Source organism: Phyllostomus discolor, chromosome 11, assembly GCF_004126475.2.
Source record: "Phyllostomus discolor isolate MPI-MPIP mPhyDis1 chromosome 11, mPhyDis1.pri.v3, whole genome shotgun sequence".
Classification (NCBI taxonomy): Eukaryota; Metazoa; Chordata; class Mammalia; order Chiroptera; family Phyllostomidae; genus Phyllostomus; species Phyllostomus discolor.
The window spans coordinates 87,262,145-87,277,210 of NC_040913.2; the positions used below are offsets into that span (position 1 = coordinate 87,262,145).

General features: G+C 48.9%; 2 protein-coding genes across 6 annotated transcripts in view; one reads left to right on the plus strand and one right to left on the minus strand.

Moving 5' to 3' along the window:
• Positions 1-1,934, minus strand: part of TRAPPC11 (trafficking protein particle complex 11) — a 33,751-nt gene extending 31,817 nt beyond the window's left edge. Inside the window, exon 1 of the mRNA XM_028526519.2 lies at positions 1,767-1,934. The gene's annotated coding sequence lies outside the window, so the exon portion shown is untranslated. The remainder of the gene's footprint in view (positions 1-1,766) is intronic.
• Positions 1,935-2,102: 168 nt separating this feature from the next.
• On the plus strand, positions 2,103-13,260 carry RWDD4 (RWD domain containing 4). 5 transcript variants are annotated; one of them, XM_028526726.2, is made up of 8 exons: positions 2,103-2,403; positions 4,522-4,602; positions 7,415-7,524; positions 7,618-7,768; positions 9,171-9,288; positions 10,838-10,887; positions 11,022-11,024; positions 11,886-13,260. In XM_028526726.2, the coding sequence occupies exons 1-8, from the start codon at positions 2,380-2,382 to the stop codon at positions 11,916-11,918; spliced, it is 570 nt and encodes a 189-aa protein (XP_028382527.1). In that variant the 5' UTR covers positions 2,103-2,379; the 3' UTR covers positions 11,919-13,260. The 5 variants fall into 5 exon arrangements, with proteins under 5 accessions (XP_028382527.1, XP_035867661.1, XP_035867663.1 ...); XM_036011768.1 differs by having other exon boundaries at positions 7,618-7,759; positions 9,162-9,288; XM_036011771.1 differs by having other exon boundaries at positions 2,104-2,403; positions 7,419-7,524; positions 7,618-7,759; positions 9,162-9,288.
• Positions 13,261-15,066: the final 1,806 nt, after the last annotated feature.

The window sequence follows — 15,066 nt, forward strand, 5'->3', positions numbered from 1 at the left end:
AAAGGTCGCCAGTTCAATTCCCAATCAGGGCACATGCCCAGGTCCCCGATTGAGGGCGTGTGAGAGGCAACCGACTGATGTATCTCTCACACATTGCTGTTTTTCTCTTTCTCCCTCCCTCCCCCTCTCTCTAAAAATAAATAAATAAAACCTTTGAAAATAATTCTAATTTTAAAAAAAGGTAGGGTTTAAAAAAATAAACATTACAAAAAGGTAACAGACTTTGAAATGTCTGCAAACTGTTGAGCAAACACGAAAAAGGTCAAAATTTTTGAAAACTTTTAATTCCTATACTGACCTACTGAAATTTAGTAACTACTGGTATGGTATTTAAAAAAAATCTTTCGTATTACAGAGGTAGTGAACTTTAAGACAAATCAACATTTTCAGTAACATCTCCAAATGTGCACAAAACTTTGGGATGTGCAGACCAAGAAAGCAGGAACATCATCAGATTACAACGGGTCTCAGGAGCTACTTCAGCTACATAGAAAAATAATTGTAAATAATTATTGACTTAGGTATACAATAAAGTATAGTTATCTGTAATTTCTCTGTAACTGCTAACATCTAACTTCTGAATTCCTGAGAAATGATTAAAATGGTATGCTAATTATCTAAACAGAGTCGGCCCTGCACACCCCTGGCTCCTCAGGTGCAGATTCAACCATGCTGCGTCATCTATCTGCATTTTATAGCAGTCACACTAAAAAAAAAAAAAATAGACACAGCTGGAATTAATTTCAGTAATGTTCTGTTTAATCAACATATCCAAAATATTATCATTTCAACGTTAATACAAACGTTAACATGGTAGTTTACCTTTTTTGTACCAAGTTTTCAAAATCTGGTGTGTACTGTACACTCACAGCACATCTCCACTCAAATGCTCAGCTGCCACATACGGCTACTGGCTACCAGCTACCATACTGGACAGCGCAGCTCTAAATTATTGTAATTCAGCCCCCAAAATTCCTGCCACGTTCTACGTTAAAAAGCTTTGGCACTTGAAATGGGTCGTGCATATCCTGCAGGAGAGGAATGGGAATGGCACAAGCGCCAGGCACAGAGGTGGTAAGGATCCGCATGACAACCCGCGGGCGGAATTTCGTTGTCTCCTGGAAGAAGCCAGTGACGTGGAAGCAGGTGCGGAGGCAGTGAGTGAACACCCTAGAGGAGATACGTGTACTGCAAGGGAAGTACTCTGGACGCTGGTGTGGAAGATAACAACGAAGACTCTTGCAAAGGATGATGACACAATGCAAAGAAAGGCGACCTACTCAAAGTGGAACATACATTTATGTGGTCCCTACTTTTTAATTAATAGAGGTTCGGGGTGCAGGGCAAGGCTAGTCAGGGTAAAGTTCATAGACGTTCAACTACAAAATGACCAACAGAGGAACGACAGTTTGAGGCCTGGATGATGCAAAATAAAAGGTGATGTTGGGGATGTGAAGCAACAACCGATTTAGGAGGCACCGTCCCAGGGGCGCAGAATTCTGCCCTGGCAGCCAATCAGAAAAGGCTGGAGAAACAACGCTGCAGCCCTAAAAGCGGGCTCTTATCTTCGTCCCGATCCCCCCTTAAACCTAGAGCCTTAGAGCCTTAAACCACAGGCGCGTAAAGGCTAAAGGAGAAATGCCCGAATTGCACCCGCCGACGCCGTCGGAACACGCAGGCCCCCAAAACAGGCATTGTTAATTAGGAGCTAGCTCTCTCCGTCGGCGGGGTCGCCTGGCCCCGCAGGTCACCGGGCCCAGACTCACCCAGGCCGCGCCCACTGGGCCCGCTGCGGCTGCAGCCGGTCGCCCCCAGCCGGGGGAGGACGAGGGGAAGCCGGCAGGGGAGTCTAGGGACGCCGGGGCCCGGTTCCCGCAGCCACCGCCTCAGAGCCGGTTCCAGCAAACAAGACTTCCCTCTGCCCACCTGCGCCGGCACAGGAAGTGCTTTCGGGCCCTGAGTGACAGCGCTCTGCACCAATCGCGAACCCAGGGCTGTACGCGGCTCCATAAAACGTAGGGAAGACGCTCCATTTCCTAGCTGAGCCGGAGCTGGGGCTGAGACGGAAGGAGCCAATAGGAGAAGCGGACAGGAAGAGCAGGTGGAGCCTCTCTCGTGACTGCCCTGCTGTCCGTCCCAGGACGCGCCGGCGCCCCGCCAGCTGCGGCCCGGGGCTCAGTGCCCCCAGCCCTTTAGCAGGAGGTTTTGCGCTGCCCGAGGGCCGAAGGTGCGCGTGACTGTCGCCTAGGGTGTAAGGGGTGTGCATCCGGCAGCCGAGGGCGCAGAGCCGGGACGTCTTGCCCTCGGGGCCACTGCTCGCGCCTACTCCGTGTCGTCGCGAACGCCGTCCCCCCCGGGAGGCGCCCCGCGACCCGCGCGATGAGTGCCAATGAGGACCAGGAGGTGAGTCCCAGGGCTGCACGCGCTTGTCCTCGCGCAGGCGCGGTGCCCAGATCCGAGGGAGGGCTGCTGTCCCCCCACCCCCCGGCCCAGGTGAGACCCGGCTCTCGGACTAGCGGCCCCGCACGTGCCCTCGCTCCTAGAGCGGACGCAGCCTGGCGGGGGTGCCACAGGTGGACCGGGTGCCCTGGGAGCAGAGGCCAGGCGCGCGTCCGCCGCTGCCTCCCCTCCCCCACCCCCGCAGTTTCCAATTTTGTTGTCGGCCCGGGGTCGCCCCAGGTATCTCTAATAGCAACAAGGAGTGCCTTTGGTCCGCGACCCGGTGGCCTTGGCTGGCCTTAAATGCCGTATGTTGTTTAGAGCTTGTGAAGTGAGTTATTTTATTAGAATCTGATTACCTTTAAATTCTTAATCTGTTGGCCTGTAGGGAAAGTTAATTGAGTTAGCTAAATCTCTGATGGAGGACAATGATGACTCTAGTGTCCCCTGGCTCTGGCAATATTGTCCGGTAGAATTTCTTACCCATCTGATGCTTTGTGTCCTGTGTATACTTACGAAGTCTGTTTTGAGCATACCTAAAGTTGAAGGAGATGCTACGAGTCATCTGGAGAGGAACCTTCTAACTCGTAATGTGGACGGAAGAAGGGAAGGTGTAGGAGGTAAAGTGATTGATTGCCCAGGGCTGTGCAGTGGTAGAATCAGGACTAGAATCTGTCTCCTTAGATAACTAGTTCAATACTCATTTAGACCCTATTGTCTGAAATCTAGGACTTGTACAGGGTGCATGTAATAGAGTCTCTAGATTATAAATTACCTGTAAAGGACCCCAGATTCCAACAAGTGAGTTGCTATTTCCATCCATTCTCAAATATTCTTGCCAGGTGCGTTTCTAAGCCAAGACATGGACAGTTCTTACTGGGACTCGTGGAGCCTGTACTGTAATGCCAGATTGTTTTTCCAGGACTGTCTGAATTCTTGGCCCGCCACCAGCATGGTTCACTGTCCCATCAAATTGGCAAGCCTGCCTTCAATTTTTGTTCTTGTCCAGGTCATTATTAAAATATAGAAAAACGTTAAGGACAGAAGAAGTAGCACTGTATTTTGAGTAAGTTTGCTTGTTTCATTGTAATCTTAGTTACTCTTGAATCCAGTCTGAACTTCTGTAAAAGTAACCAGAGAAATCTGTGGAGCCTTCCCGGAACCCAGGTGGACACCTTTGAGCCTTTCCCTCGTGTGCCAGTCGGGTTACCCTCTCTGAGAAGGGTTGCTTACATGTACGTTGTTTTTCATACGCCTGTTAGGTCCTGGGATCTACTTCTTCCTCTCTTGACCAGGTCGTCACAAACACTTTCTTTAATACTCCGTTCTAAAATTTTGTCCACATAGATCGATCGAATCCACCCATCTTTAGTTGGTAGAATTTATGACATGCTTTTTTTTTTTTTTGAAAGTTAAAATCCGCACCCAAGTGTACAGGCATTCCTGGCGTCTCTTCGCAGGTGCTCGTCCGCAATCACAACAGCAACGGAGTCTTCTCCCCTGTGAGCCCACAGTGTTCTAGGAAATGTTTCCAGGCAGGGGTCACTAGTTACATTTTCATTTGCAGTCCTTGTCCCCATCTTGGGGGGATGCTTATTAGCCTTTTTCTAACTATCATTTTTTTCAAAGTGCTTTTTTATTGTCCTTACGTGTTTTTTCAAGTTTGGTATCATTCTGTGGGAAGGATTACAAAGGTAAGATATGTAAGTAACGTTCTTTCACGTTCTTTCCAGCCCAGGCTACTCTTTAGCAGAGTAATAAAGGGTGCATGCTCTGGGGTTGCTTCACACCAAATCTTTTCCCCTCTGCCTCCCCCCACCCCCCGACCCCGGTAGGAAGGAGAAAATAGTGAGATTTTCTTTACAGGATTGATGTGAAAATTAAGTGAGATTATGCACTGCAAATGCTTAGTGGTACCTGGCACGTAGTTTTGGAGTGAGTATATCCACGGATACTGTACACATCCAAGGCCATGTAATTCAGTCACGTTTTACGTAGTGGGGTGGGCTTGAATCAGAAACCAAAGACACTCTATTCTCACGCATGTGTTCCACTCGACAAAACGCATGTGATTTCTTTCAGATGGAACTGGAGGCACTGCGTTCCATATATGAAGGGGATGAGAGCTTCCGGGAACTGAGTCCGGTTTCGTTCCAGTATAGGGTAAGACGTGGCGTGAGCAGGGCTGCTTTGCCAGCAAAGGCTGACGGTTGCTAAAAGTGCCGATTTCGTCTTTAAATTTAGTGGTTTGCATTTCTGTCTGGTTTTTCCGACACATTTAAAGGAGGACACGTCACCATGATGTCCCTTTTTTTAACTTTTGAACATATAATTCAGAAACTTTTAAAAAGATAAACTTGTCTCTATGGTACCGGAACTAGAAAGTGTTAGAGATTAAAGAAACCTTTTAAATTGTATGGTTTTACCTTGTCATCTGAAAGATAACTTTTCTCACTCAAAACTTCCCAAGTTCCTGTAGCTGATATTAATAAAAATTAGGATTAAGATCCAGGTCTTTATTTGGAGTCTACTACTCTTTTTACTGCCCTGTGGTGTAGTCAGGAAAAGTTGATGTTTTCTTAATTCTGTATGATTAATAGGTCTGAGTATTTTTTTACATATGTGAGATGTCAGTTAATCTCTATCATGGAAGTTGCTCATTGCCATTTTCATCACGAAACAGTACTGCTACTTTATTTTGTAAACAAATGATAAAAACCACTTATCCAAATGATTACACGTAACAGTGGTATAGATAGGAAAGTCTTCTGTGAAAGGCATGTGGCTATTAACATTGTCTGTGTCTGAAATAAATTGTATGAGACATGACCCTTGTACACGTTTATTGTGGAACTGTCACAGGAAGTCACTTCTTTCCAGTCGCCCCCTCCAGTGTGGGTTGAGGGGGCAGTTTATGGAAGGACACTTGGGGTGTGATCGGGGAACTTTTCATGTGGGTCATGAGTGAGATCACGATGTTTTGCAGCAGCGTTAAACATCTCGGGTGTCACAATGGTATTGTGGTTATAAAGAACAATATCCCTATTGTTTGGCTACTTTACCTGTAAATATCTGCAAACGTTTTCATGGTGTCTGCAATTCAGTTTCAGATGGTTCCACAAAAACCAAAGGAAAAAAGTCTCACACATATTCGGGGGGGCAGGGCATGATTCTGTGAGGGAGAAGAAGAGCAGTAGATTGTCGGGAACCGCCCTGCCTGTTTTTGGGAGCCGTAGCCTCCCACAGCTAAGGCTGAGTAGAAAGTCCTTAGGGACATAACCCACTGAGGAGACAAAAACCTATCCCCTCATATCCCCCTGCTTGGCCCGGGTGGATGACTGGGTAGCTAATGACAGGTAAGATTCCTCAAGGGAGCAACAACCTAAGACAGGCACAGTCATGAAGGGACTGCCAGGGAAGGTCTTAGGGGACTTCAGAGAAGGGATAACGAACCTTCACCCCTTGACTTTGGTGTAGCCTGAGTCCTCACTCTGTCTGTAAAAAGTCTCCTAATCTCTCGGCTGCCCTGCTCCCCCCGCCTGACTCGGGCCTGCAACAGTGCCTCCGGGGGTGCAGCCCTGTGCTGGAATGGGCCGTTTCCAGGGTGATCTGGCCTGAGAAAGAATGCATTCAATCCTGTGCATTAAATGGTGCATTAAATGTTGATCCTGTGAAAGCTGCTTTGCTAGGAATGCCCTCAAGCCATGCATACAAAACGTTTAGGGTCTGAGCCCAAAATGGGTTTGTTTCTCCAGGTTTTATGGTCGATTGGCGTCACTCTGTCTGCCAGACTCTGACTCAGAAGGACCCTCAGGTCCCAGAAATGTCATCTGTAAACCATGCCTTTCTTTGATATGTATCCCTGTGCAAGCTAAACTCAATAAAAGCCCAGGGAAAATGGTGCTCGGGGCTCTTCTCCTCTGAGAGGTGAGCCAGCCTTTTCTCTCCAAGCAGATCGTGTGTTAGTAGTCATTCATTTCATCCGCAGTGCTGGGGGGCACTGCGGGACAGGGTCCCCCTCTGTAAATAAGAGTAAAAGTAAGTGACATTTAGCACATGAGACACACATCTGTGAGTGTTTAGTGTTCTATTCAGTTTCTCTGAAAGATGAAACATTTTCAAACTAAAACATTGGGGAGAGCAAAAGAAACAGAAAAGACATCTTCATAGTATTCAAGTGAAGGGGGCCCAAAGGTACAAACTGCCAGTTAAAAATGAGTCCTGGGGGTGCGAGGCACAGCACGGCGACCATAGGTAATCACATCATATCGTGGCTCTGAGAGGCACTGAGAAAGCAGATCTTAGCAGTTCTCATCCTAAGGGAAAAAGTACATCACGTGTGTGTGCTGACTGGTGTTAACGAGACTTGTTACGGTGATCATTTCACAACATGCACAGACACAGAATCATTGTCATGCACTTGGCACTAACACAGTGTTATATGTCAGTTACACCGGAATTGTAGATAAATAAATAAATAAATGGGAAAAAATTACCCAGGAGTTGGCTGTTTAGCCTAAGATGGTGGTGTCCTTTTCCTCGTCTCTGTGCCTTTTCCCTTTTTCTCTGAATTTTATGTTTCATCTTCAAGTCTGCTGGAACTGGGCTAACATCAGTTTACTTGTTCTCGATGCGCCTAATGATTCAGCTGTGGGAAGACTCAAGCCCAAGACGAGGCGTTGTAGGCTTGTGGGTTATCACTCCCGCCCATTCTCTCCCTGTCCCTCACGGTGGGTGTCTGTCCTCAGAGAGCTTTGCTGAAACAGCAGCTGCCTGCAGGAGGCAGCTGCTGGGACGGACCAGCGCTGAGAGCCTGCACTCACCCCGCTGCGCCCCAGCCTGTGCCCTGCACTCCCCAGGCTCACGTGTCTGACTGACCCGGAGCACCAGAAAGAAGCCGTCATTTTAGAGATCGTAATGTAATACTCTGTCTCGGTGTCCCTGTTTACAAGCCTGAGATTTCCCTTTTCTCCAGATAGGTGAAAACGGTGATCCCAAAGCCTTCTTAATAGAGATTTCCTGGACAGACACGTATCCCCAGACGCCTCCGATCATATCTATGAACGCCTTTTTCAACAACACCATGTGAGTAGTGATGCCTTGTTTTCATTGCTTTTTTTTTTTTTTAAACATTCCCTGTGGCTTTCCTCTTAGCGGCCCATGCCTTGTGTGCTGCAGATCCTCGGCCGTGAAGCAGAGCATCGTGGCCAAGCTGCAGGAGGCCGTGGAGGTGAACCTGGGCACCGCCATGACCTACACGCTGTTCGAGTACGCCAAGGACCACCGCGAGCAGTTCATGGAGCACCACCGCCCCGCCGCGCCCGCCCCGGTGAGCGCCGCCGCCTCCTCCGGCGCCGCGTGGCTTTTATCGTTCGTCCACTGGTACCGGCTGTTACCCGCTAATGTTTAGAAGGAGACTTTGTGTTAACGTGAGTCACGTGTGAGTTACATGAGCACAGTGAATTTTAGATCTCAGCTTCTACGTAACTTTCAAAATTACACTCTCCAGATGCTACCCTTTCTGCAAGAGTTGGATGCTTCACGCACCCACCAAAACTGAGGTGTTGCAGAAACAGTATTTTTTCAAGTCTAATTAACCTCTTCAGAAAGCTCAGAGAGACTTTTTACATAGAGCTAAAATATACATGAAACTTTTTGAGGTTTATTTACTTGTAAATAGTGTATTGCCGCAGTTCAGTTTGAAGGTATTGCCGCTTGAGCAGACTGATTAAATAAGAACAGTATGTGTTTTCTAGAATTGTTTAGGAAATAATCATCTTTTATGAACGTGAGTGTATCAGCCCCTCTGCACCACGTTCTGCACTGAAGACTTACCGGGGACCAGTAGGACTTGAGTTTTGTCGTGTGAACCGAGCTGTGATCTTTGGCAGCGACGGCCGGGTCTCCTGCCCACGCAGTTCTGGCCTCCATGTCCCAGCGGAGCTCGGAACAGTGGGAGAGGCGGTGGGGCAGCGGTGGAGGCCAAGGACTGGGGCCGGACCGTGTGGGTTCGGCCCCCAGCGCCACGTGCTGGCTGACTTGGGGCAGGCTTCGTGAGCGCACTGCACTCGGTTTCTCTCCATGTCAAGTGGCAGTTGTGAAAGTATCGACCTTACACAATTGTAGTGAGGGTGGAGTGAGCATGAAACGTACGCCTTTCACAGCGGTGCTTGCACCTGGTGAGCATTTGACACTTTGCCTGTCGGAAGCTCTGATGGCGGGAACTGAGATACAGGGCCCTGGGGGGCACAAAAGGAGGTTTGCAGCTGTGAGTACACAAAAACCAGAGTTTACTCTTGTGTTATTTATTATTGCTATTTACCCACCCCAGATTTTAAGGGTTTCCTTCGTTTCTTCAGGGAATCGGGATCATTAAGTAAGCATATGTGTGGTTTTTCTAAAGGCTTACTTAAACTTCCAAATAATAGCAAATGAGCTACACTGTCAACTCACCTTGGAACAAGAGAGCTTCAGCACACTGCCGGTGTCAGGCCTGCTTTCCGAGGGACCTGCCCTGGCAGCGGCACTAATCCGTGCTGTCCAGTGTGGGCTCTGAGGGGGCGAAGCGGGGCCCGTTCGTGGAGGGTGCCTGAGCTCAGGGTGAAGATAGCAGCGCGGGGTCCTCTCCCTTCCCAGGTCTCAGCATCGCCAGCGCATTGCAGGGTGTAGCCGTAGTGTGTGTCATTCGGTCGGCTTTAAGGCACGGGGCTAAGGATTGTTTTTCCCCCCAGACATCCATAAGTAATATCATCTCGGTTGAAACTCCTAACGCAGCCCCGTCAAGTAAGAAAAAAGACAAACGAGAACAACTTTCCAAAGCCCAGAAACGGAAGCTGGCCGATAAAACAGGTTTGTGGTTTGTTTGTTTTTTTCCCTTTGGGAACACAACTAGAGGTGTGGCTGTTTACTGCCATGTGGGTGCTTGGTGAGCGTGTTCAGAAGACGAGTCTGCCCTCCCCGTTCTCGGCACACATGGATCAGAGGCTGCGCTTGCCGCTGCCCTTTGTTTCATAAAGCGCAGGCAGTTTTTTGGTTGTCTGTTTTATTCAGTGTCCGTGGCAGAATAAAAAGATCGTAGCCCTGGATTGGCCCTCAAAGGACATTTGTGACATTTTAATGGTCTGCACAGTAAGAATGCGGGAATCCATTATAGCGGCGTCAAAGCGCCACCAACTGAACGGTAAATCGTTAGCCACTGCAGTCTGTTCTCTAGAATTTCGGTTAACTGCTTTTTGGAGTGCTTAGCATCTGCCGGGTCATTACCTGTTGCTTCCGTACATGACGGCCTGAGGTCGTTCCCTTCTGCTGCCGCCACCTCCGGTCCGTGGTATGCCCACCTGAGAGTCACTCCCTTCCTGCAGTCACAGTGCAGGCGTGGGAGTCTGGGCGGAACCTGTGTTCTGAACGGCCCTGTGGGGCCGGCTTCAGTTGCCGGGATTGGCGATCTGCCTCCGTGCCCCTCATTACCGTGACCATGACCCGTGGGGAAGACTCTTGTTGGCAGGAAGGAGGAAGGCGCCATTAGCCTCTGGAATCGAGCCCCAGTAATACTGCGTCTCTTCTGTGAGAATCCAGGAGTTAGTTTGTTTCCCTGACTGTAAAGTGAATGTCCTTGTTTCGAGTACAGATTTTGAAAGTTTCATAAAGTGAGATATGAAGATATATTAAGGATAAAGGAAGTCAGGCCATTTTAAATTGAAGAATGTTTGGGTTGTATGTATGTATGTATTAAACTATTCTTTCAATTTGAATATTCTATTAAAAGAACAAAATCCCTTTGTAAGTTATAAATTCTTATAGAAGGGGTTGAGCTCATGTTCAAGCACTCCCAGCAGATTAAAGCTCTAGTTTTAAAATGTCAGGTGAATTAATGAATATTTTATCAGAGCACAGGAATTAATAAATAAGTTGACCAGGTGCCCTTTGGCTCTTGAAGCCAAACATCTGTTTGTAAGGCCTCTGGCCCTGAGCCTCGTGGCCTCGCGTGACACACTAGCACGCGAGACAGTGAGCTGACACAGCCCCCCACTGAAACAAGCTGTGAGCTCGCGCAAGGCCGGAGAATCTTTGTGCGAGAGCATGACGCCAGTAGGTGATGGGTTTCTCTTCCGGGCGTCACCTGCCCGCCTCCACGCTGCTCCCGTGACGCCAGGTCTGGCGTGGGCACCGGGGAGTGAGTCAGGGCCCCTGAGACACGCGGCAGGGGGCTCGGGCAGAGAGGGCTGTCGGTCGCAGCGACGACAGAGACAGACTAGTTCTTCGGCTCGGCACTGCGTCAGTTCAGCCCATCCCTGTTCGCTGTGCAGTGTAGTGCGTGAATCTTCTTTGTTGAAATAGTGATGGATTTAAAAACTCCCGATTGGTCATAAAACTACAGTGGCTGCTCTCTCTCCTCCAGATCACAAAGGAGAGCGCCCTCGAGGATGGAACTGGGTGGACGTGGTGAAGGTGCGTGACGTCTCTGTCCTGGCCTTCGGGGTGCCCCGTGACTGTCCCTGTTGAGTAACGAATATTTTCTCTCTCATTCCCTCCCCTCGCCGCGCGGGCCTCACCCGGACGTCTGCTTCCCGTCTCGCCCGCAGCATGTGAGTATGTGTAGCTACCGCAGAGTGTGCCGTGCGTGGAAGTTCACCTTAAGAACGGACACGCTTACCTCTGGCTCGAAATTAGTGGCATCGCGGGACTCAAATAAACAAGTCACAGAAAGAAACGCTTTGACTTCTTAGTGGAAATTAAGTATTGCACTTAGGTTCGGACCCTAGCTGTAGTTTCCCGTCATTATCAAGGAAGATTTTTGATCATCTTTCTTGGCTATCAAAGAAACAAGGAAATACTTTTATCAAGTAAACAATTTTAAAATTGTTTACGTTCCATTTTTAATTTTTCTGCCGACTCCTCTCAGTATTTTCCTTGCACAGATTGTAGCGTCAAATGTATCAAATGGACACTTTACACAGTAAGTTCCTTGACTCTGTAGGACTTCACGAAATGAGTTTTGCAGGCCGATGAGTGCCAGTACTGTCACAGGCAGTTAATGCTTCTAAGTGATACTTGCAAGAATTGTCTGATTAAGAAGATAAATCTTACTTTTTTTTTACCACAACGGAAAATTTTAGAAATTAAAAAAACAAGAATATGTGTGTAATAGGAGACAAAAAAGAAGCCACCCTTCATTTTATAGATGGCGCCTTTGCCTTTGTACATCCTTGGTCCCACGTTATATGTTGGGAAGCTTCCAGGGTTTCCCCCCCTTGTTCTGGCGGGTGGTGTTTGCGGAGAGGCCGTCGTAAGTGCAGAGAGAGGTGGTGGGAGCCGGGGGTGGTGCAAGTCACTGAGCCTTGTTGCCTCTCGTAGCGGTAGATGTTGACTGTTGATACACAGCGAAAATAACGAATTCCATCGGACAGCTCAAACTCGGTGACCGTCTCTCCTGTCTGCTTTCGCAGTTGAGCAAGACCGGCTCCAAAGACGACGAGTAGCCCTGGGGATCCGAACCAGGGACGAGCGGCCGTCGGAAGGAGACGGGATTCGCAGTCCACGGGGCTCACGGTGTTTCGTCACCTGTTTCCCGTCGTGAGGTGGCTTTTTATAAAACAACTTTTTTGTATGTTTCTTACGTAAAAATGTTTTAAGCTGAACGCTCATGAAGAGATTTGGTTGTATTAAATTATTTTCACAAACTTGCCTTAATAAAAGGTGAAATGTTCCTCTTCGGTGTACTTGGGAAGCCTTTGGAGCTTTGTCAGTGGACACATACGGAGGGTAATTAATCAGTGTTAATTCGTGTGATCTGGTTCTAGCGGATGGGAGCATCTTTCTGAAGTCTGGAGCCCTTTTCAAAAACCCCCTGCCCCGGGGGGACAGAGCACGAGTGAACAGCTACCCCACAGCGCAGTCCGCACTAACGGGCTCCTCGTCCTGGGTGTTCATCTCCTTTCCCTAATCACTGAGCACCAGATGCCTCAGAGAAGTTCAGATACTGGTATTTGAGCTTTACCCGTCATACTCTTCCTAGCTCCTTTCTTCACTTTTCCAGGGTGAGCGGCTTCTCTTTAATAAACGGGTACTTGTGTGTGCTCTCCCCTCGGTGTGGGTCACACTGTGATCGGGACCGCTGTCCGTGGCGCGTGGACGGGGGCACTGGGAGGAGACACCTCCGGCGGGCACACTGGAGGACCCCTGAGCAGGAGCTCCGGTTCCTGCTGGAAACCACCCTGCCCTGCAGGTGCCGAGATGGGAGGAAAAGATGCCTTACTGCTTCATCTTTGTGCTGTCGGAGACGGCGGTTTTAATAAATTTCTGTTTACCTGCTACTGTGTATGTTTAGTCGTCTGGTAACCGAGGTCTTCTAAACGATTTGACATCGACCCACATTTTAAGTTTTGCTGCTTTTCGAGTATACAGCTCACCCCAAGCATCTTTGTGATAACAGACAGAAGGTTCCAGATGCTGAGCTGTGGCGCATGCAGGATGTTTTTAAAGTCATCAGTAGGGGAAACGCTCGGTGCCATTTTCCCAGGGGGTCCTTGGCGTCTCCTCGCAATTCACGGCGACTCTGCGCCTGCTCCCAGCTTCCAGCACAGGCAGCGTCACCTCTGTGACATCCGACAGGGGACTCGGTGGGGGTGGCATCTCCTCAGTTCCGCCCGTGCAGCTTGCCGGGCTCAGCCTGGGAGCGGTGGGGCTGTGTTCTCAGCCTCCGCCGGGTCGGCAGTGCCTGCACTGAAGTCTTTCGAACTGGAAAGTCGGTGTAATTATGGTGAAGAAGTGTATTCTCGTTTCCACCAGCAGGATTGCATTTTCTTTCTTAAAATGACACGACAGAAACATTAAAATCCAGGGCCACTGCAGTATGGCGACGTTCGTGTGGGGCTGTGTGCGTGGTTTTTGTCATGTTTACCTGATTTTCTGCTTGTCTTCAAGAAACAAGCCGCTGCATCTGCTAGCGGGGGATGTGCTGTGTTCTGCCCTGAAGAGTCTGAAGTTGTTCAAGCTTATCGTGGTGCATAGATTACAGAGAATAATGCTAGCCAGATGCCAATGAACTATTTTTACTCCTTTTGTATGAAGGGCAGATTCCAGGGGGATGGCGGCCGCAGGGCCTCCCGCTACCCTCTGGGATCCCCCCAGCATTCTCTGCCCTCACCGATCTTGCCGCCACTGTTCACACTCCCGAGTATATTTTCTCCAGCTCCGTTTGCTAACAGTTGTACGGAATGGCATAATTAATAAGCAATAAAATCCGAATTACACTCAGTGGTTTTTGTACGTTTTGTTTCAGATGACTTGAGGGAGAAGGGTTGGTTTTATCGTATAAACCTGCGCAGTCTGGGGCGCAGGGTGTAGCCTCCTCCCGGAAACTGTTCAAACTGCTGGATTGCAAAACGTGTTTGGAACAAGCTGACAATGAGGTACGGAACACCCGGTCTAAAAGGTTAAAGCCAGAACCTAGAGGTCAGGGACAGCTTTTGTTTTGGAGCTTCAGGGGTCCCGAAAGGCAGGAGGTGAAGTCCAGGGTTGGCCCAGGTGAATAGTCTGTTTCTCTCTCTCTCACACACACACACACACACGCACGCACCCCACACCCCCACCCCCACATGCATACGGCTGAGAAGTCTCCCCAGTGGGGACCCTGAGGAAGTGTCCACCTTGAACTTTGTTGTTGGAGGGGTAAAATGTAAACACATACACATGTACTCTCTGACCGCTCAGAATGTGTTAGCTCTGACTTGGATTTCAGGCCAAAGTCCTCCCCACAGGGGCCATCTGAAAAAAACAAACAAACAGGACTTTAAAGTACGAAGTAGGTAGTGCCCCTTGGCAATGTGGAAATGACCTCAAATTTGCTCCATAAAACCCCACCCTCCAGAAAAGCCCCTGATAGAGTCCTTGGGATGTATACCCACCGTCAAACCCACAGGACACAGAGGTAAGGCGCGGTGAGAGCCTCTGAGAAGAAATCCAGGGAGTCAGAGCCTCACGGGTATATTGGCACTACACAGACTCTTAAGCATTCAGAAGAAATTAAGGGACAACAAACTATTAAAATTATCAAGTAGGTTTGGAAAAGAAGCCACCAGAACTTCTCAAAGGGGAAAAGAAAGTCAAAGAACGTACAGATGAAGTATTCCTTGCAGTGTATAAAGACTTTATTTTTAGAGAGAGGAAAAGAGAAGCAAGAGAGGGAGAGAAACATCAATATGTGGTTGCCTCTCACATACCCACTATTGGGGACCCAACCTGCAAGGCAGGCATGTGCCCTGACGGGGAGTTGAACCCGTGATCCTTTGGTTCGCAGGCCAGCAGTCAATCCACTGAGCCACATCTGCTAGGGCGGAGTTTCCCTTTTTGATTTTAGCATTAGCATCTCGGTCATGCCACGTCATTTCTTCACAAGCCTCAACATTTTATTAGATGGAGAGAAACTGATTGGTTGCCTCTCACATGCACCCTGACCAGGGACAAAACCTGCAATCCAGGCGCATGCCCTGACCAGGAATCGAACCAGCCGCCTTTTGCTCTGCAGGACAATGCTCCAACCAACAGAGGTCCGCTGGTCAGGGGCACAGGTCCCCTACATTTTATGAGTCTCATACTCTACCCACTGAGCTAGCTGGGCACCCAGAT